Here is a 26,897-nt window from a genome sequence, read left to right on the forward strand (position 1 = left end):
AGAGGGAAGAGCCCAAGATCAAGGAGTTGAGATTAGCGAATGCCAGGGCCTAGTTAGCTGCTGGTGAGCAGTGGTAGTGCTCTGTTAATGCTGTATGTTTGTATGCATCTTGCTGCTGTGTGCGAGGGTTGACCGTGTGAGTAGTTCAAGGTGGAGAGAGATAAAGGTTGCGAGTCATTTAGTGTGAGAAGGAGGGGGATTGGTAAACGAGGGAAACTTTTGGTTCAACATTGTTAGTCTTGTGGTGTTGGAGTAGTTGGTTGTTGCCTCTGTTGATGTTTGGCTCCTGCTGTCTATCAAATGTGCACAGGAAGATAGACCCAAAATAGTTTGATCTGCCATGCTCCTTTGCTTCAGGGGCCCGGTACCAACCTCCGAAGTGATGTTGGAGTGCCAGTGCTTCGATGGAGATGCTGACGCAAACTCTGATGCGGTACCCCAGGATAAAAGAACTGGGGAGGAAACGGTTGCAGATATTTTGCTTTAGAGAATGCCAATCAATGGGTTTCCAGCTGCGTGGGCGGGTCCTTTTAACCAGTTACTTGGGGTGTAAGGCAGCAAGGTTTGGAGCGAGTCATTTTATGATTTTTATTTTTTACTTTTTTTTTGTCCCTGTTTTCCAGCTAAAGATTGAACTTGCCTAATGTGGTGAGGTATTGCTAGTCTTCCGAAAGATGGGTTGTGTATATGAAAACCATCATTAAGAGTTTGGTGGTAATTCAGTGGTAAATCAGCCGAATTAACGCTAAACTCGATGAAACGTAACATTGCTTGTTCTCGTGGCGTTACCACAGGATTACCACGGGATTGCAAGTGGTGGTAGGGTGGTGTAATTCCCCATATATGGGGATATTTGGCAGATTTACCATCGGTGGGGCTACTGTGCGGTAAATCGGCAGATTTTTGGGTGTAAAGTGAAGGCGTTACCTCCAGCAACAAGTCGGAGATGAATCCACCACTTTTCCTAAAAAAATCCGTGATTTTGGCAAGGTTAAATTCGCCAAAACCTATAATTTGAGAGGAAAAACTGGTAATTCTGTTACCAGCCAAAAAAGTGGCGGTAACGCAATTACCACAACTGCCGCACTTGTGACGAGGCCTATAGTGCTGGGCATAAGGCTTACTTGCATAGGTTTCAGAGAGGGTTTAGATTGCAGACGGATGCTTTGTAGCAGAGGGCGTGGGCTTCGAAGAGCACACCTGTCAACATTCAGTCTCAAAGGGCAGTGTTTTTCATGAGCGATGCGTTTCCCTGATGTGCAGTACGCATGGCTGACTTCACCCCTGCGTGGGTAAGACGCACCTTGCACAGGCGAGGCGCCAGGCGTGTGTGTTGCCAGGAAAAAAAAGTCACTAACTAGTAATATGAGGTAACTTGACACATTCGCAGTTCGGAGTTTCCAGGACAACCGGCCATGGTTGTTATCTGGCAAGGCTCCCGCTACAGGTGTGCCTGCAGTTCATCCTCCTGGTTGAGCGTCCCTCTTAATAATAATAATAATAATAATATTATATTGTGTCCTGCTCTATTTAAGGTATTCATCTAATTGTTTTTTTTATAACACTCCTAATATGTACCTGAGTTCAGTTTCTAAGCGGGATTCGAACCTCCGTTGCTCTGCGTGGTCTTGCTTCCAAGTCCAGCGCGTTGCCCCTGTTTTATCACAATGCATGTGTGCATTGTTTAGAGCCTTTCTTTACATTTGTACTCCCACTGCCCGTGGCAGATATGCCACATTCTCAGACTCTGCTCTGTAATAGTAGCAGTCAGCTGACTGATCACGCTGCCCCATGCCCCCCTATGGGGCGACATCCTTTTGTCTGTTGAGAATAGAATCATTGAGTCTCATTGTTCTAGCGTGAAAGCCCAGATATGTCTTCATTTTAAGCTCATAACTAGTGGCCCATAAACTGTTGTTCTGGTTAGTTGTAGATAAAACTGTGTAGGTATACATAGCTACCATGGGGATGTCATTATTCCAATTTGAATTTTCTGTCATTGCGAGAAGCTTAAGGCGAGATGCTTAAGGGTAAAAATGCTGTGTCTGACTTAGTTTAATTGAAGGAGTTCCATATATCTGATGCTTGACAGAACAGTGTTTGTTTTGTTCCACCTTTTTGTTGGAGGCGTGTGCCGACTAAACGACACACGAGTGACACTTTGGGCCTCATTACGAGTCACCCGGTATGGAACTAACGGTGGCGGTAAACCCGCCACCACCGTTGTTTCCATACCGGGTGATCTCGAATCCTGCAGGCGGAGGTGTCATTCCCGCCAGGTCTGACCAGGCGGGTTTAACACCGCCCGCCTGCAGGCGGACGTGGAAACACCGGCACCATCACGAGATGGTGCCAGTGTTTCCATGGTCCCCATTCCCATTGAGTCCAAATGGACTCAATGGGAATGGGGATTTACCGACTTCCGCCTCTGGAATTCCCGGGTCACCGGGGTTGTAATGCCCTGGTAATTCCACGAATCATGGAGGCGGAATGGTAATACGAGTCCGGCGGTAACCGAGCCGGAAAACCCGGCAGGTTACCGCCAGACTCGTAATGAGGCCCCTTGTGTTTTGGCTTTTATGTTGGCATGGGATAGGCGTTTACCATTAACTGTCATTATGGTGCTGAGTTACTGTAAGATGGCAAAAGCTGTAAAATGGTATGAGTTCCTGGACATGTGATGTCCGTTAGTGGCATATGTCTAATGCGTAGGCAGAAGCTAAACACTGTTGACTTTGCCAATGCTTGTTTTTAACAGGACTGCACTGCAATGAAAACCTATGAGGACACACTTGTTGCTTATAAATGTAATCGCTGAAGGTACACTTGGTTAAGACATTTATTTTTCTTCTGGACTTCATTTACAGAAGGAATGTAGCCATTAACTCCAGTACAATAGCTCCAGGTTCATGTGGCACTAAAGTGTCACCTAGTAGCCAAAGCAAAAAGAGTACAGAGATGTAGACTACTTTGCCAAGGATCACATAGTTTAGCTAACTGGAGAAGCCAGGATTTGTGACCAGTTTTCCTAGTTCTATAGTTTCCTGTTTAGGCAGTAAACCTGATCATATTCCATTCCATCTACAGTTTTGCACAGTCACACAATTCCTAGTGTTCTGTTCTGTGTTCTCTTAGATAACCCTAACTTGCAAAGCAAGAAAACCACGTGGCGAATTAACCAGACAGTATGTAAAATGTTTTTGAAATATGCTAGACAGCATTAAATGTGATTCTCTCTAAAAAGGTAAAATGGCACCATGGAGAATGCATATTTTGGAAAAGGTTTACAAGCCATGGCTGCGAAGTAGGTGGATTAAAAATCCATCAATGTGTCCCCCCCCCCCGCGCTCAGAGTAAACATCTAAATAAATCACCAAACCTAGTGAAAAATCGCATACCATTTAGTAATTGTATAGAGAGGTGTGTCAGGAAGAATGCAATGGCATATACCTTTGTATGCCCGACAATGATGGCAACATAGTTCAGTGGTTTGAGGGCCTACTGCAGAGATAAGAGCATTATTTAGGGCACATGATTGGATATTGGGCCAACCTGGTGATTATTCCTCTAAGGTCCCTGCCAGGACCTCTGTACCCCCCACTCTCTGCCTGGAGAAGCGTCTGACCCTTCTCAGTTGGAGGTAACTGAGTGAAGGGCTCGAGAAGGAAGGTATTTTGGAAGAGAGCGTTGGATGTAGTGTGGGCCCCGGCCTCAGAAAGCCTTGTGGACAACGCAAAGGGTCTTGAACTTGATCCTTGCAGCCACCGGGAGTCCGTAGAGAGATTTCTGGGCTGGAGGCAAAGGATTAGTCTTGCAGTCCCGTTCTGGATTAGTTGCATAGGGTCCGCGTAGAGGAAGGCCGATTGTGAAAGAGGCTGTTGCAGTAGTCCAGCCTAGAGATAACCAGGTGTCTGGATACAGTGATTTTTTGGGGGAAAGTGAGAAAGGGAAGAGTCCTTTGGAGGAGGTGCAGCTGGTAGTGGGACTTCTTGGCGACGTCCGAGATGTGAGGAGAGAAAGTGAGAATGGAGTTGAAGATGACACCAGGGTTTTTTGCCTCACAGGAAGGCGAAGGAAGAGGCCCAAGGCGGGCGGCCAGAGTGAGAGAGAGAAAGCAGGAGCAGGTGTCCCAATGAGAAGGATGTCCATCTTACTGGCATTAAGGCAGAGATCGTTGGAGGTGCACCAATCCTGAATCGGCGATAGACAATCAGAAATGAGCGAGAGAGGAGAGGAGGCTGAGGGGAGCCTGATGGAAAGCTGAATGTGATCTGCATAACAATGAAAGTTAGAGGAGAAGGAAGAGATCAGGCGGGCCAAAGGGGCTAAGTAGAGGTTGAAACCAGGGTGAGAGGATAGAGCTCTGCGTAACACCACAGGTAGAGAGAGAGGTTGCGGAGAGAAGGGGAGCAATCTGGACCTGGGAGAAGTGGTCCAAGAGGAAGGAGGTCAGCCACTCAAGGGCCTGATCCGTGATGCACAGAGTCGATTGATCAGCAAGGCATGGTTAACCATGTTGAAAGCAGAGGAAAAATCAAGGAGGATGAGGACAGAAGGAATGCTGGAATCCAGGTCAGAGAGCAGATCTTCACGGGTGTTCAGGAGAGCAGTTTCCATGCCTCTGGCAGCTCTGAAGTCAGACTGATTGTCATGGGGACAACCAACAGATTCAGTGTGGAGATTAACCTGGGAGATGACCATCTTTTCCAAGAGTTTTCCTAGGAAAGGGGTGATGGAGGTTGGGCAATAGTTTGTCAGGCAGGAAGGATCGGCAGACGGCTTCTTGAGGAGGGGGTGCACAAATGAGTGCTTCAGGGGAGAGGGGAAAGTTCTGGTGGCGAAAGAGTGATTACAGAAATCGGCCAAGCGTGTTAATATGGTCCTTGATGGTTCTGGAGGAGCAGGGGCGCACCTGTTTGGATGACACTTTCATAGATTGTACTTGTCTAGAAACGCCGTCAGGTGTTGTCAGAGAGAAAGCGGAAAAAGAGGAGGAGAGAGAGAGATGGCCAAAGGGGGAGCCAAAAGAGGAAGAGGAAAATGAGATAATGGACAGGATGTCCTGGGCTTTTGTGGAGAAGTGAGAGGCCAGAGCCGTACAGAGGTCCTGGCAGGGAACAGGAGAGGTAGAGACTGCAACATGCCTACAAGTAGTGGATTTGCAAGTTGAGGTGGACCCAGAGGTCGGGACTGATGGAGTGTTACAGGGGGAGCAAGGACTGAGGGATGCACAGTGGATTGGAGAGGCCGCCCAGTGGGAGGTAATGTAAGGACTGATGATAGTGGGAAGCAAGGACCCAGGGAAGGCAGTCCAGGCATTTCCTGCCTGAATGCATTATGCAGAAACAGTCTGCATCAGCGACCTATTTGTCGGTTGGCGCTGGGAAGATATGTGGTCAAGTGTCTAAAGTGCAGACTCTGTGTGATAGGAACGTCTCTGCTTAACTAAAATGTGTGATCCTGGGGACGCTATTATATCTCACTGTGCTGTGCTTTTTAGAATTTGGATGCCTGTTGTGGGTTTTGTGATGTGCGGAGGCAAGATGGCAGGATTTGAGAAAGGTGCATACAAGCGCACCTTTTTGGGCCTATTGTAGAGGTTTTCTATGGGACATTCCCATATAGAGGGTTGTGCTAGCTGGCTACACTTTGTGTAATATTGGGGCCGGATTGACAATAATTTCCAGCACCACATTTGTTCCCAGTCCACCCCGCCTGGCTGAGCTGGGGGTAGATTGGAAATGCTGCAATGGCAAGAGGACGGCCCTGCAGCGAAGCGGTTGCCATTGGGCCTCAGGTACTCCTGTGGGGAAATCGGCAGTGGGGAAGAAACCAGTGACGGGGAGGGTATGGAGGGGAGAGGAGCCCTGGGCTTGCAGAAGGAGGCCCAAAGGCTATCACAAAACAGCTTGAGCGAGCTTGCCGAGTGAGTGAAAACAGGCTATTGTTCGACAATGCTGAATTGTTTGCCCTAGTCTGATTGTTACCTAAATGCATTTTGTGCCTTAAAAGCCAAGATTATTTATGCACAATACAAATTGTTTGCCCAATACTTCTTCACGCTCAAGCAGACTATACACGCAGACCAACTATGCCACTCGAACAGCAATTTAAAATCCCTCCTTACAGGCATCAAACAGAACTCTGCACTTCCACAATCCACATACATACCGCTGCACCTGGGTTACATGTCTTTATATGGAAACATTTTATGAAGAATACACTTATAATGAAACTTTTATAACAAAAAATATAACTTACTTTATTTAATTTTTTATTTTTTGGGGGTCTCCATACCCGTTTCGCACCCCTAAAAACGCACCCCAACCGTTTCCCAAGATTTAACCCTTTACCCCAGCCCTAAGTGCATTCTTCATGAAATGTTTTGTTATAAAAGATTCGATATATGTTCATTCTATATGTTCAACTTTTTCGTTATCAAGGCTGCATATCGTGCATCTGCCAATGCACCCTAGCCCCAGGGGCACACGAGGCTCCCTTCTGCACGCAAAGGCCTCTATGACCGCGTCTATTTTTATTTATGTTAATGTTTGTGTAACGCCCAGACCAGTAGGTATTCCGGTGTTTGCACAGAGTAGTAGCATAATAAAGCTTAACAGGTTTAGAAAGCGATTCACACACAATACCCGCGTGGTGCCGAACTGCACGCACCCACCGATACAGCAGAAAAGCTTTCTTGCATGTTCCCACTCCACCCCTCTAACATAACCAACCCCCCTAGGGTGGCCAACTTTTTGATATCTTTTTGTGGGACACTTGCCCACAAGGCAGTGATGAGGTCACAGTGTCATTCACGTTTGGCCCGCCCCATTTGTAATTTTAAATTTTTTAATGGCTCTTAAATCCTGGCTTAATTGCAATGCAAATGGTTTGTCCTTGGGAGGTAATGATCACATTTCTGAACTGCAAACATGACCATCACGACCCCAGGAACAAAGCAGTAGCATTGGAATGAAGAGGGGTGTCAGAGTGTTAGCAGCTCAACCTGCAGGCTGAAAAGGAGGCGCGGCCGCGGAGCCGCCCAGAGAAAAAAAGCAGCAGGTTGCAGTGCCTTGGTGTGTAGACAGTCACTTCAGTTTGCAGATTGGGTGTGCTGGACGTAGGCTCTCCAGACCTGCTGTCTCACGAGAGTCACACTCTAGGGAGCAAAGCAAGTTGGGACAACCTGTGTCCCAAACAGCCACTCTGCAAACTGTGGGACAGAGCCCCCAATTACGGGCCAATCCCGCAAAATACGGGACAGTTGGCCACACTAACCCCCCGCACTCCCCATCTCGTTCAGATGCACTAGAGTACCAGGAGGCAATGCACGTGGCACTCACTGGTGCCTGGTATAAATCCCAGTAACCTCAAGTAACTCCAATAAGAGCAGTCACTGAATATTTCCCTTGCGTCGCATTGCTGCCTGCTGGGAAGCTCGAGCCCTGGGGGAAAAGCTACGCATTTAACAGCTCGGCACAAAGCCAAGTAAAAACCTGATTCCTAGCAGAGCAGGCGGCTTTGGAGGAACCCCAGTCATGACCTGCCCGCCCACGCCACGAGGCACACCTTCTGGCGGCGCCCTTTTTACCTACCGAGGAGGAGATGGCGGAGGAAGGCGCTGGCGAGGGGTGGGAGGGAACTGGCCAACACAAAATGACATGTTGAAAAATAATTGCAGGGCTGGCTCAGTGTCCCGCAAAGGTGGCAATATTCTCCAACACTGCAGAAGAGCGAAGGAAGGGTGGGGGTGTTGGAGCAGGTGGCGGGGTGAGGACCAAAGATTCCAACATACATGGTGGACACCGGAGAGAGCTTCTTAAACGGCAGCCCTGTTGGATGTGTAGAATACTTCAGTGAGGCAGGAATCCAATGAAATGCTTGTGAAGCCCCTGGGGCCTTTAAACGCAGCCAACGAGTTCTCCCTCTGCAGCGTTCAGGCTTTTGCATTCTGGATTCCAAGAAGCATTCGCGGGTGCTGCTCGGGGCTGCATGCATCCGATTATTAAACCGGAGAGGGAGTTGGCATCCCTGCTGTGCATATTTTAAATGAAAGGTGCCCTCCCTTCCAGTTAATATCTGGAGGGGAGTGTACCAGGTCAAGCTTCCATATCACATTCCAGCGTAGGCCCGCCACAGGAGTATTGAACCACCATAATCTCCTTGCTAAAATGCATACCAGTGGTCTGCAACTCCTGGCTCGCTCTCCAGATATTTTGGCCTACAACTCCCATCAGCTCTAGCCTGCAAACTGAATGGCGAGCGATCATTGGAGTCGTAGTTCAAAACCTCTGGGTAGAAGTGGGTTGAAGACCCTTGGTCTTTAACGAGACTAATGCAATTGGCTTTGCTACTGCGTGTTTGGCATAAGAGTGTGGAATGAGCGCTCTAAATTACTGGCCAACGAAATGGAAATGCCCAATGGCAGCCCGTGGCTCAAGTTGTGGATCACAGTAGGCTTTAAATGGTCACGGCAATTACGAAGGCTTACACATGATTTTAACGAACTAACAAACGAAGAATGCATTTTTAACGAATCCAAAACAACGAAAAATCGATTTTTCATTTTTCTTTTTTTCTTCTTTATTTTGGGGGTACCGCCCCAAGTTTCTCCTTGTTTACCCCCCCCCCCACCAGAATTAACCCCTACCCCACGCCCACGTATACATCTTTTTTTTTTTTAAATTCAATATTTGTTCGTTGTTTTTTGATTCGTTAAAATGTCATTCTTCGTTTTCAGTTCGTTAAAATCTCTGCATACCGTATGAAGCCTGCAAGGAGTATGTCGAATCGTGTCCCCTAGCAGTGGTTGTTGAAGTTGGGGCATATGATACCAAGACAAAACCCAGAGGATGTGGTTATTAACAACAACATGACACCCGCTATTTCTCTACCCTAGTTTCAGAGGTTGCTAATTAAAGCTCAATCGTGGACAGAGAGTGAGCTTCGATTTAAAATTGCACTGTAATGTTGACATCATTTTTTTTACATCTTCTGGTTATTGAAGGACATGCATGAAATGTGTAATTCCGCCAACTCGTTTAGCTGAAATCGTGGGAGCTCGGGCGGGAGTGGCATTGTGGCAAAGAACACGCCGCTGTAAGGTCTGCTTGATCGGAGCTATTTAGAAAAAACTTAAACTAGTAACTTGGCCATGGGTGCTTAAAGTGGTTGCAGGCTGTGTGCCAATGCTGACTTTCCAAGAGGACAGTCCTATCTTGCTGGAGGCCCCCCCCCTTATTCTATGCATAATGCAGCCCTGATATTTATGCCTGGATGGTTATGAAAGACACTGACTGACCTGTTAACCAGAAAATGGCGACTTGCACATAGAGCTAAACATAATCCAGTATTGCGTATGGAACTCATGTATGCTCCTGCTTCCTAAATCCATTGGCTTTGTGTATTGTAAAGCCGTGGGTTTGTCCGATACCATAAACATAGTGAGCTACTGATGACTTGTTATGCCTCAGTGCCTTATATCTTTGTGTTGAAGCTAGAGGAACAACCCCTTAGTGCAGGGGTCTGCAACCTTTGGTTCGTCAGACGTTTTGGACTACAGCTCCTATCAGTCCTACCCAGCATAGTGAATGGTGAAGAACAATGGGAGCTTTAGTCCAAAACATATGGGGAGCCACAGGCTGCAGACCCCTGCCTTAGGGCCAGCAAAGCGAGGTGGCAGTAGAATTCCTTAGGGAAGAACGCTTCCCCAAGAATTGACTCTACAGAAGAAAAATTCACCCAAAATCAAAAATCTGTAAATAGTACTTAAATTGTGTATCATGTTTAAATACTTACACCTTTTTGTTTTCTTATTAGGAAGAACATGGCGTTGAAGGCGAGAGCCCTTTACAGCTTTCAGAGTGAGAACAAGGAGGAGATCAACATCCAGGAGAACGAAGAGCTCCTCATTTTCAGCGAGAACTCCCTGGATGGCTGGCTCCAGGGACAAAACAGTCGTGGAGAGACTGGCCTATTCCCCGCCACCTACGTGGAGATTCTGCGTTCCCGGGCAAGTTCCAGTCACACAGACCATACCAGGGCTAGCTCCAGTCACACAGACCATAGCAGGTCTAGCACCGGTTACACAGATTATTCCAGGGCTAGCTCTGGTCACAAAGACTTCTCCAGGGCTAGCTCAGGCCACACGGACCATTCCATTAGTCCAGCCAGCTCGCCTGTGACAGAGTCCTCCTTTTACCAACCCTCCTCCAATGCCAGTCTCTGCCACCAGGGCAGCTTTGACGATGATGACGATGATGATTGGGATGATTGGGACGATGGGTCCACGGTGGTGGATGAGCCTAGGGGGACACCAGGCACCAACGGGCATCCATCTCACCACCCACCGTACATGCACCCCAATGTGAACTACCGTTCCAAGCCTCCTCTAGAGAGGCAGGACAGTATATCCAGCTCCAAGAGGGGCAGCGTGGTGGGACGCAACCTCAACCGCTTCTCCAGCTTTGTACGATCTGGTGTAGAGGCGTTTATCCTCGGAGATGTGCCTATGATGTCTAAGAACACAGAGACCTATTGCATAGAGATGGGCCCCAAGGGCCCTGAGTGGAAGGCCAGCCCTTTACCGTTCATCTGCTCAGTGGAGGAGCCCACCAAGCAGACTAAGTTCAAGGGAATCAAGAGCTACATCTCCTACCGGTTGACCCCAGGCCACACCAACACACCTGTCTATCGGCGGTACAAACATTTTGATTGGCTCTATAATCGCCTTCTGCACAAGTTCACTGTGATCTCTGTGCCACATCTGCCAGAAAAGCAGGCTACGGGCCGCTTTGAGGATGACTTTATTGAAAAGCGGAAACGTCGTCTGGTACTTTGGATGGACCACATGACCAGCCACCCAGTGCTCTCTCAGTATGATGGCTTCCAGCACTTTCTCACCTGCTCGGATGACAAGCAGTGGAAAATGGGTAAGCGACGGGCAGAAAAGGACGAGATGGTGGGGGCCAGCTTCCTCCTGACCTTCCAGATCCCCACCGAGCACCAGGACTTGCAGGACGTTGAGGACCGCGTAGACACGTTCAAGGCCTTCAGCAAAAAGATGGACGACAGCGTCCTGCAGCTCACCAATGTGGCTTCCGAGCTGGTTCGCAAGCACATGGGTGGGTTCCGCAAGGAGTTCCAGAAGCTGGGCAATGCCTTCCAGGCCATCAGCCACTCCTTCCAGCTGGACCCCCCTTACAGCTCGGACACTCTCATTGGTGCCATCTCGCACACAGGAAAAACATACGAGGTTGTAGGGGAGATGTTTGCAGAGCAGCCCAAGAATGACTTGTACCACCTGCTTGACACCCTCTCGCTATACCAAGGGCTCCTGTCCAACTTCCCAGACATCATTCACCTCCAAAAAGGTAAGTTGCGTCCTTCCATCTCTACCTGCTTAATTTTGCTGGTTGTGGGGTGGGGAGGGGGACATAGGCGTGTCCAGTGAATGGCCTGAGGGTGGCACGTGCTACCCCTGGAATCTGATTGGCCACCCCATTATCCTAAACTATGATCATTATGTGTGTGTGCACTTGTACGTCATGCCACCTCTGCATAAGTCAGTGCCCCGCTTGGGCCATCCCAGTCAAAGGAGTCTGGACACGCCACTGAAGGAGAGCAGTAAGTAGGCAGTGCTGCAGCACACTATGTATCAACATCTAAATCAGCTTTTTAAATCTGCCTGCTTCTACTCTTCGCCCTCTGAAACTATTCCAAAACAGGACTGCGAGACTTGTCCTTGGCCTCAAGCCCAGAGATCGTATCTCTCCAGCACTGAAATCTCTGCACTGGCTCCCAATGGCTGCAAGGATTAAGTTGAAAACCCTCTGCATTTTCCACAAGGCCTTCTGGGGCCTGGGGCCTCAATACCTCTAACTTTCTCTTCGCAAATATCTTCCTTCTTGAGCTCTTCGCTCCTCCGCCTCTAACTCCCTCGGGGTCATTTGCTTCTCAAAGCAACGAGTTGGTGGTATATCTCTTTCTTCAGCTGGGGCCTTCCTCTGGAACAGCCTCCCTGCCTCTCTGAAACTTGAGGAGAACCACCTCCGGTTCCAGAAGCAACTCAAGACCTTCCTCTTTGCTTCTGCTTTCTCTCTGCTGAACTCCTGGCTGAAACTGAAACTGCACTGGTCATCTCGCTACCCTCTGATATTGGGCCCAGGTCCCCTTCCCGCCAGTTGCACACCTGCACTGCCCCCCCTGGCAACCCTTGCACTTGGGGTCTGTTCTCTATCCCTACAGTCACCCTACCAGCACTTGGACACTTGATGTCTGCACTTACCCTTTGCACGTGCCACCAGCTGGCCGCACTTAAAAAAAAAACTGTTTTACTGTTTTTGATCTCATGTACTGCACTGCCCCTTCCCCTCTCACTTTTCACCTCCCGCTCCCCTGCACTTGCGCGATATCAGTTTCACCTGGCCTAGTAAGATTGTTGTCTCTGTCTTCCCTTTGTTCCCCCTCCCTTGCCACGTTGCGCCTTGAAACACTTGTGTATAGACGTGTTATAAATGCCATATCATATCTTTACATCTGCGCGAGGCATTATGCATATTAGGTGAGCTTCGTATCCTGCCTCCAGGGCTGTGAGATATTAAGGAGTCACGTGAGACAGCGACAGCAGACCTTTGAGATCTTCTCTGTGTATATCCAGACTCTTACTATCTGTTGGAGGGTCTTAAACTGTGGCTCATGGAGAGGTGGTTTGGTGGACAATTTTGCACCACATTTGCAAGGTTCCAACACATGATTTTCCCACTAGCACCAGGTGTTAGGAAAGATTTCGTAATTGTAAGTAATTTTCCTTCCATGTGGCAACCCCTAAACTTTTTGCTATTGTTTTACACCTTGTTCTTGACTTTGCCAGAGAAGTGCAGCCTTCTGCCGCACTCCTCTGGGCTTTCGCTCCTTTTCTTACGGGGAAACTGACATGCCCTTAAGACAGTCAGTACCGGGGAACGCTGTTTCCCGTAGTTTCTTCTATCATGTTGCGGCTTTAGTGCAACATGACACAAGAGGGCACTTTAAGCTAAGTTACAGCTCTCTTGGGTCTTTAGCCTTCTACAGGCCCTAGATACTCTTTTAGGATGGTATTTGATCGGTGCAAGTAATTCAGGGACTCGAATGGTGGCAGCGATCGTTTTGTTTATTTTGAGCTCCTTTTGGCGTTCTGAGCACGTTTTTCGCACTGAACCCAAAATGGTGGCCTGGCTCCCAAAATGGCCAGACCACGAGGCTCCTTTGTCTTGTCCACTGACCGTCTTGCTCCCTTCACCTTCCCCAGGTCGGGCGACCCGGGGCCTTCCTTATTTGGGCATGTACTTTCCCGCGAAACGTGGTTGCTTTCGCGGGCTTCTACATGTCGTTTGTGTGCCTCCAGGGTGTGGGCTGGGATGTCTGGTCCCAATACACATCCTGGGTGCCAGAGAGTCTGGGGTGGTGTGAATGCCTGGGACCACCGTGGTCCGTGATTGGTCCACGTATGGTATGGATGTTGATGAGCGGATCTCCCATTGGCTCCCCTCCGTTTTGGCGCGAAGGGAACCGTGGATAAGAGGGAGCTGGAAACACCACTGCCATGTCGATCTCCTGAGTTCTCACGAACGAAGGAATACAGGAGCCAAGTATCCTGCAACCAAGAGGCTGGACCGAGGAATCGCTGGTGACCCGCTGAAGGAATCCTCCTTTGCACTGCTGTCGTCCTGTGAAACCCTTTCCTCCTTGGATCGAACCAGAAGGCCTGTACTGGTGCTTCGACCTTTGGAATAGCAGGAACAGCTATTCCCGGCGACTTCATCCTCTCCTGCCAAGTAAGCCTTCGGAAGTGTCTCTGGGCCATCCAGTTGACTGACCAGCTTACAAGGGAGTCCTGCTCTGTAACTGCCGCCAGGTTGTGTTGTATTTCGAGTCCTGGTCACTCTCCCACGCTTCGTACGCTTGGCGTTCCCAAGTCTGAAGGGAGGAGTGTACATTTGGCTCGAATACACACGGCCGCTCCGTTGTCCTGCTGCGGCAACAAACTGTGCTGGTTTCGTCGATTGGGACGTCTTTTTGCTCTACACGACTACGAGGCGTTCCCTGCTCTTCTGAACCTGCCAGCTGCTGAAACTAACGTGGAGAAGCCTGGGTCTGCTTGCTTCGGGGACCGGTGAGTAGTTTAGCTAGGATCTGGTCGCCCTCCTGCAGTATCCCATTGCTTTTCCCTGCTGTGTAAAAACAGCACCCTTTTGGCCGTACTCGCGCTCTGCTTCTGCCCGCTGTGGAGGCTGCGCTTGAGTTGCGGAACCTGTTCTCCTTCTGCTGTGCACTAACCCGAACTGCCTGACTTCCTCTGAAGAGCTTCCCCTTTTGCCCGTTGGCACCGGCGTGGCAGGTACTTTGAGCACAAGGCTCCACTCTTCGCAGGGCTCGGACTTCCATCTAGTTAGGTGCCTCTGAAGGCGAACTGAGTCTAAAGCGTTATCGCACTGCCTGTTTTCCTTTCCTTTCAGGTGGACTACATATTTCGTGCTTTAAACGCTTGCGACTGTCGTATTTGTATATATATTGTGTTGATATGGTATGTGTTGGTTTAATATTGTGATATTGTGATTTTCTCGCTACGGTCATTGTTTTAAAGGCCTTAAAATAAATGTGTATCTATTTTTGATATAACAACTGTTTGGAGTAGTTTGTAAGCGCTCTTGCTTTGTGTGCTCATTGCGGGCTTTCAGTCACCCTCACCCCTCTTGAGACCTAGTCTTGACCGCCGCGATCGCTACCTTGATTGGTCTGGCTCGTCCAGAGGTTACCCTGTTCCAAGTAATTAGGTTGGCCTTCTGAACTTCTGCGCCCCCAGGACAGAGTTCAGAAATCCGTCTTAACAAATTGGTGTACAGTGGTGGGATACGACTGAAGGTATCCAGTGTTGCGCTCGAACTAAGGCATTTCAGGTTATTCCAACCAGTACACGTAGTGAATTGTTGTAGTATAACTATAAAAAGGCCATAGTCCTATCAAACAGTATGGAAACAAATAACTTGTTAACTTTAAATGCTTCCAAATCAGAAACATTGAAGAAGATGTGTGCGGAGAGAGGTGTTTCCTCTCAAGGCACGAAATTGGAAATGATCCAAAGAATCGTGGCGTGGCAAGAAGCGCAGCTTGATGCTATAACTTCTGAGGACAGTGCAGAAGGTGGTGGGGCTGCTCTCACTGGTAGAACCGACGGTTCTGCCGCTGCACTGATCCATCGCGACCACGAGGACAGGGAGGATGTGATGTCTAATGTTTCCTCTGCCAGTGTTGATGGGGAGGCTATGCTTGAATTCAAGAAGCAAGAGCTGCGGTTTAGGCAGCAGGAGCTTGAATTCAGCATAGCCAAACTGAAAATCGAACAGGCAGAAAAACAGAAAGACAGGGATCACCAGTTGGAACTGGCCAAGCTTCAGGTTGCAAATGGGTCCAAGGGTCCTGGACATGGGTCTGGGGCTTCCTCTCATCCACGGTTTCCAAAAGATCTGCTCAGTGTGTATGAAGAAAGGAATGACATTATGGACTGGCTGAATGCGTTTGAGTATGCATGCGAGGTTCAAGAAGTTGACAATGCTGATAAGATTGCGTGGTTGCTCAGTAGACTGCCCCATTCTGGCTGTAGTGCCATTATGGAAATGTCGAAGGCTGAGCGGGCTGATTTCGCAATGTTAAAGCAAACTCTCATTTTAAAGTTTGGGAAGACTCCGGCCCAATATTTAAAGCGTTTTCGAGAGTATAAGAAAAAGGAAGGTGGTACTTGGGTATCTTATGTCGCTGAATCTTTGAAAAACTTAACTGGCTGGGTCGAAGGTTATAAGGTTTCTACCTTCGAAGGCATGATAAATCTTGTCATGCTGGAACATATTTTTGCTTCTTCTTCCCCGGAGCTTAAGCAGCATTTGGCCGATTCGAAGGAGATAGATCCTAAGAAGCTGGCCATTGCAGCAGACTTATGGGTGTCACATCGAGTGTCCCATCAGGACAAAACTCATCCTGGTAAGCAGGAGGAAGGGAAAAAGTCCAAAGATATGGAGGGTGGGGAATCTGCTAAATCTTCTTCCCATAAGGGCCACAAAAAGAAAAACAAGGGTAAGACACAAGAGAACTCACAGGGTAGTGGAGGTTCGCCTCCAAAACAGAACTCTGGTTACAATAAGCCTCCCTACGTAAACAGACCCACTGGGGCTTGTTTTTCTTGTGGAGCAACTGACCACGTGAAGGGGGATCCCCGTTGTAAGGTTAGACCTTTGGGGGTCCACTCCGCTAATCTGGCCTTCTCCTCCTACGAGGAAGAAGAGATTACAGGAGCATCCTTCTCCTCAGGCTCATTTCCCAGCGGGATAGAGGCTGAGGTAGTTTTAGTGTCCCTGGGTTCCTGGGAGCCTAAAGTCGCAGAGGCTTATGCTAGGATTCCGGATAATACCAAGCACTACTTTAAAGACAGTGTGCTGATCAATGGAGTGGATACTCCAGCTCTTAGGGATAGTGGGTGCAGTCGCACTGTAGTGGATTCTACCTTGGTAGACTCAGAGGAAGTTGCCAGAGCTACTCTGATGCCCACTAAGTTGGCTGACGGCCCCCTCTGTATGTTTCCCGTGATCCCTGTAAATCTTACTTTAAATGGTACAGCAGTCAGGATTCCAGTGAGCATTCAGAGAAACGTCCCGGGAAAGGTCTTGTTGGGTAATGATCTCAGAGCTTTAGGGCTCGTAGGAGACACTGCCGAAAGACCCTACACACGGTCTCAAGCACGGGCAGCATTGGCCAAGTCCAATACGCCGCCCCAGCCGAAGGGGAAACCCAAGGCGAAAGGAGTCAACAAGTCACGACGAGGGAAAGAGAATATTCCCCCGAGCTCGCCTACCACTGCGGTGGAGGAAGTTGGTCAATCGCCCGGGCCTGACGAGGAGGTGGCGATGCCTGAAGTATTCGACCCCAACGATCATCCTGAACTAAAAGACTTGTTAGTTGAAGGAGGTCCTGATAGGGACGAATTCAGTAAAGGCCAACGTGAGTGCCCATCTCTGGAAGGCCTAAGGAGACAGGCCTGCTCCCAGCTTGAGGGTGAACCTCCTGGGAAGCATAGGATTTATTGGGAAGGTGGACTCCTGTATAGTGAGCCCACAGAGTCTACAGAAGGAGACCATAGGAGGTTGGTGGTTCCCCTTGCTGTTAGGCCCTTCCTCCTGCAGTTGGCGCATGTCGTTCCCTTTGCTGGTCACCTTGGTATGAGGAGGACCAAGCAAAGGTTATCCATGCACTTCTACTGGCCCAAGATGGGGGAGCAAGTAGAAAGTCACTGCAGGAGTTGTGCCGCCTGCCAGTTGTCTGGTAAGGTTGGCGCGACAATCCAAGCTCCGTTGGTACCGATCCCAGTTGTGGGGGTACCATTTGAAAGGGTAGGGATCGACATCGTTGGTCCCCTTGACCCGCAAACATCCTCGGGCAATAGGTTTATCCTGGTGCTGGTCGACCATGCAACCAGGTATCCTGAGGCCATCCCATTGAAGACTGTAACTGCCAAGTCAGTTGCAAAAGCTTTACTCGGCATATTTACTAGGGTTGGCTTCCCTAAAGAAGTTGTGTCAGATCGTGGCAGCAACTTTGTCGAAGTATATGCAGGCTATGTGGAAAGAATGTGGGGTCACCTACAAGTTCTCATCTGCATACCACCCCCAGACCAATGGTCTGGGGGGGCGTTTCAACAGGACGTTAAAGAGCGTGATTGGGGCTCTGGAGGAGCCTCAGAGAAGAAAATGGGATCTTCTTGATTCATGCTTACTGTTTGCCTACCGAGAGGTACCACAGGAGGGTGTTGGCTTCAGCCCCTTCGAACTTCTGTTCGGTCATCCCGTACGGGGACCCTTAGCCATCGTCAAAGAGGGATGGGAGATGCCCACTCCCCCTGTTACTACCAACGTAGTTGATTATGTGCTAGGGCTCAGAAAATGGATGGTACTTCTGATGGGTTTGACTAGTGATAAATTGAAGGCAGGGCAAGCTCTGGTGAAACATTGGTACGACCAGAAAGCTTCCCTCATCAACTTTACACTTGGTCAGCAAGTCCTGATCATGAATCCCATAAGGCCTCGAGCTTTACAGGACAAATGGTCAGGCCCTTACCCAGTGGTGGAGCCCCTGGGTGAGGTTAGCTATTCAGTGAACCTTGGAAGGCCTGGACAGGCTCTAAAAGTGTTTCACGTGAATAGGCTGAAGGCTTTCGGCCCAAGCGTCGAAATCGCAGCACTGCTACTGGCTTCAGATGTTGCGGGAGAGGAGTCTGAACCTCTCCCCGACCTGTTCCCAAGCAGTCCTTCAGATAGCTCTTTTGAGGGTGTCCGAGTGGCCCCTCACCAAAATGGACAAGGCTCAGTGGTTTACCTTGGACATGAAGTAGGTGGAGGGAGGAGACAGCCTCTACTCAGTCAGGTACAAGCAGTACAAGACTGGCCTACCCCCACTACGCAAACCCAGGTGAGAGCCTTTTTAGGACTCACTGGGTATTACCGCAATTTTTTGGCAGACTATGGTACCATAGCTGCTCCTCTGACTGCCCTCACAACTCCGAAGAAACCCAAGAAGGTAACTTGGACCGACGAGTGTGAGAAGGCCTTCAATGGCTTAAAAGACTCCTTGTGCCAGGCCCCTGTCCTAAGGGCCCCTGATTATCAAAGACCTTTTATCGTGCAGACGGATGCCTCTGACACTGGGATAGGAGCTGTACTATCACAAGTAGATGAGAAGGGTAAGGAACACCCTATCGGTTTTATTAGTCGCCAGCTTAAGGACAGAGAGCTCAGATGGTCCACGGTAGAGAAAGAATGTTTCTCTGTTGTGTGGGCCCTAAGGAAGCTGAGGCCCTACCTCTATGGGACCCACTTCACTGTGCAGACTGACCATAAGCCGTTAAAGTGGCTAATGAACATGAAGGGGGAGAATCCAAAGTTGCTTAGGTGGTCCATAAGTCTACAAGGCTTCGACTTCACTATTGAGCATAGGCCAGGTGTCCAACATAGCAATGCTGATGGGTTGTCCAGAATGTTTAACCGACCTGAACAAGAGACTCATCCAGGGGTGGATTAGTTCCCCCTGTCCATAGTCTGGGAGGGGCGAGTGTTAGGAAAGATTTCGTAATTGTAAGTAATTTTCCTTCCATGTGGCAACCCCTAAACTTTTTGCTATTGTTTTACACCTTGTTCTTGACTTTGCCAGAGAAGTGCAGCCTTCTGCCGCACTCCTCTGGGCTTTCGCTCCTTTTCTTACGGGGAAACTGACATGCCCTTAAGACAGTCAGTACCGGGGAACGCTGTTTCCCGTAGTTTCTTCTATCATGTTGCGGCTTTAGTGCAACATGACACAAGAGGGCACTTTAAGCTAAGTTACAGCTCTCTTGGGTCTTTAGCCTTCTACAGGCCCTAGATACTCTTTTAGGATGGTATTTGATCGGTGCAAGTAATTCAGGGACTCGAATGGTGGCAGCGATCGTTTTGTTTATTTTGAGCTCCTTTTGGCGTTCTGAGCACGTTTTTCGCACTGAACCCAAAATGGTGGCCTGGCTCCCAAAATGGCCAGACCACGAGGCTCCTTTGTCTTGTCCACTGACCGTCTTGCTCCCTTCACCTTCCCCAGGTCGGGCGACCCGGGGCCTTCCTTATTTGGGCATGTACTTTCCCGCGAAACGTGGTTGCTTTCGCGGGCTTCTACATGTCGTTTGTGTGCCTCCAGGGTGTGGGCTGGGATGTCTGGTCCCAATACACATCCTGGGTGCCAGAGAGTCTGGGGTGGTGTGAATGCCTGGGACCACCGTGGTCCGTGATTGGTCCACGTATGGTATGGATGTTGATGAGCGGATCTCCCATTGGCTCCCCTCCGTTTTGGCGCGAAGGGAACCGTGGATAAGAGGGAGCTGGAAACACCACTGCCATGTCGATCTCCTGAGTTCTCACGAACGAAGGAATACAGGAGCCAAGTATCCTGCAACCAAGAGGCTGGACCGAGGAATCGCTGGTGACCCGCTGAAGGAATCCTCCTTTGCACTGCTGTCGTCCTGTGAAACCCTTTCCTCCTTGGATCGAACCAGAAGGCCTGTACTGGTGCTTCAACCTTTGGAATAGCAGGAACAGCTATTCCCGGCGACTTCATCCTCTCCTGCCAAGTAAGCCTTCGGAAGTGTCTCTGGGCCATCCAGTTGACTGACCATCTTACAAGGGAGTCCTGCTCTGTAACTGCCGCCAGGTTGTGTTGTATTTCGAGTCCTGGTCACTCTCCCACGCTTCGTACGCTTGGCGTTCCCAAGTCTGAAGGGAGGAGTGTACATTTGGCTCGAATACACACGGCCGCTCCGTTGTCCTGCTGCGGCAACAAACTGTGCTGGTTTCGTCGATTGGGACGTCTTTTTGCTCTACACGACTAGGAGGCGTTCCCTGCTCTTCTGAACCTGCCAGCTGCTGAAACTAACGTGGAGAAGCCTGGGTCTGCTTGCTTCGGGGACCGGTGAGTAGTTTAGCTAGGATCTGGTCGCCCTCCTGCAGTATCCCATTGCTTTTCCCTGCTGTGTAAAAACAGCACCCTTTTGGCCGTACTCGCGCTCTGCTTCTGCCCGCTGTGGAGGCTGCGCTTGAGTTGCGGAACCTGTTCTCCTTCTGCTGTGCACTAACCCGAACTGCCTGACTTCCTCCGAAGAGCTTCCCCTTTTGCCCGTTGGCACCGGCGTGGCAGGTACTTTGAGCACAAGGCTCCACTCTTCGCAGGGCTCGGACTTCCATCTAGTTAGGTGCCTCTGAAGGCGAACTGAGTCTAAAGCGTTATCGCACTGCCTGTTTTCCTTTCCTTTCAGGTGGACTACATATTTCGTGCTTTAAACGCTTGCGACTGTCGTATTTGTATATATATTGTGTTGATATGGTATGTGTTGGTTTAATATTGTGATATTGTGATTTTCTCGCTACGGTCATTGTTTTAAAGGCCTTAAAATAAATGTGTATCTATTTTTGATATAACAACTGTTTGGAGTAGTTTGTAAGCGCTCTTGCTTTGTGTGCTCATTGCGGGCTTTCAGTCACCCTCACCCCTCTTGAGACCTAGTCTTGACCGCCGCGATCGCTACCTTGATTGGTCTGGCTCGTCCAGAGGTTACCCTGTTCCAAGTAATTAGGTTGGCCTTCTGAACTTCTGCGCCCCCAGGACAGAGTTCAGAAATCCGTCTTAACAAATTGGTGTACAGCGGTGGGATACGACTGAAGGTATCCAGTGTTGCGCTCGAACTAAGGCATTTCAGGTTATTCCAACCAGTACACGTAGTGAATTGTTGTAGTATAACTATAAAAAGGCCATAGTCCTATCAAACAGTATGGAAACAAATACCTTGTTAACTTTAAATGCTTCCAAATCAGAAACATTGAAGAAGATGTGTGCGGAGAGAGGTGTTTCCTCTCAAGGCACGAAATTGGAAATGATCCAAAGAATCGTGGCGTGGCAAGAAGCGCAGCTTGATGCTATAACTTCTGAGGACAGTGCAGAAGGTGGTGGGGCTGCTCTCACTGGTAGAACCGACGGTGCTGCCGCTGCACTGATCCATCGCGACCACGAGGACAGGGAGGATGTGATGTCTAATGTTTCCTCTGCCAGTGTTGATGGGGAGGCTATGCTTGAATTCAAGAAGCAAGAGCTGCGGTTTAGGCAGCAGGAGCTTGAATTCAGCATAGCCAAACTGAAAATCGAACAGGCAGAAAAACAGAAAGACAGGGATCACCAGTTGGAACTGGCCAAGCTTCAGGTTGCAAATGGGTCCAAGGGTCCTGGACATGGGTCTGGGGCTTCCTCTCATCCACGGTTTCCAAAAGATCTGCTCAGTGTGTATGAAGAAAGGAATGACATTATGGACTGGCTGAATGCGTTTGAGTATGCATGCGAGGTTCAAGAAGTTGACAATGCTGATAAGATTGCGTGGTTGCTCAGTAGACTGCCCCATTCTGGCTGTAGTGCCATTATGGAAATGTCGAAGGCTGAGCGGGCTGATTTCGCAATGTTAAAGCAAACTCTCATTTTAAAGTTTGGGAAGACTCCGGCCCAATATTTAAAGCGTTTTCGAGAGTATAAGAAAAAGGAAGGTGGTACTTGGGTATCTTATGTCGCTGAATCTTTGAAAAACTTAACTGGCTGGGTCGAAGGTTATAAGGTTTCTACCTTCGAAGGCATGATAAATCTTGTCATGCTGGAACATATTTTTGCTTCTTCTTCCCCGGAGCTTAAGCAGCATTTGGCCGATTCGAAGGAGATAGATCCTAAGAAGCTGGCCATTGCAGCAGACTTATGGGTGTCACATCGAGTGTCCCATCAGGACAAAACTCATCCTGGTAAGCAGGAGGAAGGGAAAAAGTCCAAAGATATGGAGGGTGGGGAATCTGCTAAATCTTCTTCCCATAAGGGCCACAAAAAGAAAAACAAGGGTAAGACACAAGAGAACTCACAGGGTAGTGGAGGTTCGCCTCCAAAACAGAACTCTGGTTACAATAAGCCTCCCTACGTAAACAGACCCACTGGGGCTTGTTTTTCTTGTGGAGCAACTGACCACGTGAAGGGGGATCCCCGTTGTAAGGTTAGACCTTTGGGGGTCCACTCCGCTAATCTGGCCTTCTCCTCCTACGAGGAAGAAGAGATTACAGGAGCATCCTTCTCCTCAGGCTCATTTCCCAGCGGGATAGAGGCTGAGGTAGTTTTAGTGTCCCTGGGTTCCTGGGAGCCTAAAGTCGCAGAGGCTTATGCTAGGATTCCGGATAATACCAAGCACTACTTTAAAGACAGTGTGCTGATCAATGGAGTGGATACTCCAGCTCTTAGGGATAGTGGGTGCAGTCGCACTGTAGTGGATTCTACCTTGGTAGACTCAGAGGAAGTTGCCAGAGCTACTCTGATGCCCACTAAGTTGGCTGACGGCCCCCTCTGTATGTTTCCCGTGATCCCTGTAAATCTTACTTTAAATGGTACAGCAGTCAGGATTCCAGTGAGCATTCAGAGAAACGTCCCGGGAAAGGTCTTGTTGGGTAATGATCTCAGAGCTTTAGGGCTCGTAGGAGACACTGCCGAAAGACCCTACACACGGTCTCAAGCACGGGCAGCATTGGCCAAGTCCAATACGCCGCCCCAGCCGAAGGGGAAACCCAAGGCGAAAGGAGTCAACAAGTCACGACGAGGGAAAGAGAATATTCCCCCGAGCTCGCCTACCACTGCGGTGGAGGAAGTTGGTCAATCGCCCGGGCCTGACGAGGAGGTGGCGATGCCTGAAGTATTCGACCCCAACGATCATCCTGAACTAAAAGACTTGTTAGTTGAAGGAGGTCCTGATAGGGACGAATTCAGTAAAGGCCAACGTGAGTGCCCATCTCTGGAAGGCCTAAGGAGACAGGCCTGCTCCCAGCTTGAGGGTGAACCTCCTGGGAAGCATAGGATTTATTGGGAAGGTGGACTCCTGTATAGTGAGCCCACAGAGTCTACAGAAGGAGACCATAGGAGGTTGGTGGTTCCCCTTGCTGTTAGGCCCTTCCTCCTGCAGTTGGCGCATGTCGTTCCCTTTGCTGGTCACCTTGGTATGAGGAGGACCAAGCAAAGGTTATCCATGCACTTCTACTGGCCCAAGATGGGGGAGCAAGTAGAAAGTCACTGCAGGAGTTGTGCCGCCTGCCAGTTGTCTGGTAAGGTTGGCGCGACAATCCAAGCTCCGTTGGTACCGATCCCAGTTGTGGGGGTACCATTTGAAAGGGTAGGGATCGACATCGTTGGTCCCCTTGACCCGCAAACATCCTCGGGCAATAGGTTTATCCTGGTGCTGGTCGACCATGCAACCAGGTATCCTGAGGCCATCCCATTGAAGACTGTAACTGCCAAGTCAGTTGCAAAAGCTTTACTCGGCATATTTACTAGGGTTGGCTTCCCTAAAGAAGTTGTGTCAGATCGTGGCAGCAACTTTATGTCGAAGTATATGCAGGCTATGTGGAAAGAATGTGGGGTCACCTACAAGTTCTCATCTGCATACCACCCCCAGACCAATGGTCTGGGGGGGCGTTTCAACAGGACGTTAAAGAGCGTGATTGGGGCTCTGGAGGAGCCTCAGAGAAGAAAATGGGATCTTCTTGATTCATGCTTACTGTTTGCCTACCGAGAGGTACCACAGGAGGGTGTTGGCTTCAGCCCCTTCGAACTTCTGTTCGGTCATCCCGTACGGGGACCCTTAGCCATCGTCAAAGAGGGATGGGAGATGCCCACTCCCCCTGTTACTACCAACGTAGTTGATTATGTGCTAGGGCTCAGAAAATGGATGGTACTTCTGATGGGTTTGACTAGTGATAAATTGAAGGCAGGGCAAGCTCTGGTGAAACATTGGTACGACCAGAAAGCTTCCCTCATCAACTTTACACTTGGTCAGCAAGTCCTGATCATGAATCCCATAAGGCCTCGAGCTTTACAGGACAAATGGTCAGGCCCTTACCCAGTGGTGGAGCCCCTGGGTGAGGTTAGCTATTCAGTGAACCTTGGAAGGCCTGGACAGGCTCTAAAAGTGTTTCACGTGAATAGGCTGAAGGCTTTCGGCCCAAGCGTCGAAATCGCAGCACTGCTACTGGCTTCAGATGTTGCGGGAGAGGAGTCTGAACCTCTCCCCGACCTGTTCCCAAGCAGTCCTTCAGATAGCTCTTTTGAGGGTGTCCGAGTGGCCCCTCACCAAAATGGACAAGGCTCAGTGGTTTACCTTGGACATGAAGTAGGTGGAGGGAGGAGACAGCCTCTACTCAGTCAGGTACAAGCAGTACAAGACTGGCCTACCCCCACTACGCAAACCCAGGTGAGAGCCTTTTTAGGACTCACTGGGTATTACCGCAATTTTTTGGCAGACTATGGTACCATAGCTGCTCCTCTGACTGCCCTCACAACTCCGAAGAAACCCAAGAAGGTAACTTGGACCGACGAGTGTGAGAAGGCCTTCAATGGCTTAAAAGACTCCTTGTGCCAGGCCCCTGTCCTAAGGGCCCCTGATTATCAAAGACCTTTTATCGTGCAGACGGATGCCTCTGACACTGGGATAGGAGCTGTACTATCACAAGTAGATGAGAAGGGTAAGGAACACCCTATCGGTTTTATTAGTCGCCAGCTTAAGGACAGAGAGCTCAGATGGTCCACGGTAGAGAAAGAATGTTTCTCTGTTGTGTGGGCCCTAAGGAAGCTGAGGCCCTACCTCTATGGGACCCACTTCACTGTGCAGACTGACCATAAGCCGTTAAAGTGGCTAATGAACATGAAGGGGGAGAATCCAAAGTTGCTTAGGTGGTCCATAAGTCTACAAGGCTTCGACTTCACTATTGAGCATAGGCCAGGTGTCCAACATAGCAATGCTGATGGGTTGTCCAGAATGTTTAACCGACCTGAACAAGAGACTCATCCAGGGGTGGATTAGTTCCCCCTGTCCATAGTCTGGGAGGGGCGAGTGTTAGGAAAGATTTCGCAATTGTAAGTAATTTTCCTTCCATGTGGCAACCCCTAAACTTTTTGCTATTGTTTTACACCTTGTTCTTGACTTTGCCAGAGAAGTGCAGCCTTCTGCCGCACTCCTCTGGGCTTTCGCTCCTTTTCTTACGGGGAAACTGACATGCCCTTAAGACAGTCAGTACCGGGGAACGCTGTTTCCCGTAGTTTCTTCTATCATGTTGCGGCTTTAGTGCAACATGACACAAGAGGGCACTTTAAGCTAAGTTACAGCTCTCTTGGGTCTTTAGCCTTCTACAGGCCCTAGATACTCTTTTAGGATGGTATTTGATCGGTGCAAGTAATTCAGGGACTCGAATGGTGGCAGCGATCGTTTTGTTTATTTTGAGCTCCTTTTGGCGTTCTGAGCACGTTTTTCGCACTGAACCCAAAATGGTGGCCTGGCTCCCAAAATGGCCAGACCACGAGGCTCCTTTGTCTTGTCCACTGACCGTCTTGCTCCCTTCACCTTCCCCAGGTCGGGCGACCCGGGGCCTTCCTTATTTGGGCATGTACTTTCCCGCGAAACGTGGTTGCTTTCGCGGGCTTCTACATGTCGTTTGTGTGCCTCCAGGGTGTGGGCTGGGATGTCTGGTCCCAATACACATCCTGGGTGCCAGAGAGTCTGGGGTGGTGTGAATGCCTGGGACCACCGTGGTCCGTGATTGGTCCACGTATGGTATGGATGTTGATGAGCGGATCTCCCATTGGCTCCCCTCCGTTTTGGCGCGAAGGGAACCGTGGATAAGAGGGAGCTGGAAACACCACTGCCATGTCGATCTCCTGAGTTCTCACGAACGAAGGAATACAGGAGCCAAGTATCCTGCAACCAAGAGGCTGGACCGAGGAATCGCTGGTGACCCGCTGAAGGAATCCTCCTTTGCACTGCTGTCGTCCTGTGAAACCCTTTCCTCCTTGGATCGAACCAGAAGGCCTGTACTGGTGCTTCAACCTTTGGAATAGCAGGAACAGCTATTCCCGGCGACTTCATCCTCTCCTGCCAAGTAAGCCTTCGGAAGTGTCTCTGGGCCATCCAGTTGACTGACCATCTTACAAGGGAGTCCTGCTCTGTAACTGCCGCCAGGTTGTGTTGTATTTCGAGTCCTGGTCACTCTCCCACGCTTCGTACGCTTGGCGTTCCCAAGTCTGAAGGGAGGAGTGTACATTTGGCTCGAATACACACGGCCGCTCCGTTGTCCTGCTGCGGCAACAAACTGTGCTGGTTTCGTCGATTGGGACGTCTTTTTGCTCTACACGACTAGGAGGCGTTCCCTGCTCTTCTGAACCTGCCAGCTGCTGAAACTAACGTGGAGAAGCCTGGGTCTGCTTGCTTCGGGGACCGGTGAGTAGTTTAGCTAGGATCTGGT

At 49.6% G+C, this 26,897-nt stretch overlaps 1 protein-coding gene across 2 annotated transcripts in view; it reads left to right on the top strand.

The window, feature by feature from the left end:
- The window catches only part of SNX33 (sorting nexin 33), a 233,216-nt gene that overhangs the window by 73,748 nt on the left and 132,571 nt on the right, over nt 1-26,897 (top strand). For both annotated transcript variants that reach the window (XM_069624561.1, XM_069624562.1), the window contains exon 2: nt 9,820-11,372. In XM_069624561.1, the coding sequence (XP_069480662.1) occupies nt 9,827-11,372 (1,546 nt within the window). In that variant the 5' untranslated portion in view covers nt 9,820-9,826. The remainder of the gene's footprint in view (nt 1-9,819; nt 11,373-26,897) is intronic.

Source organism: Ambystoma mexicanum, chromosome 11 (assembly GCF_040938575.1).
Source record: "Ambystoma mexicanum isolate Mex_15411 chromosome 11, UKY_AmexF1_1, whole genome shotgun sequence".
NCBI lineage: Eukaryota > Metazoa > Chordata > Amphibia > Caudata > Ambystomatidae > Ambystoma > Ambystoma mexicanum.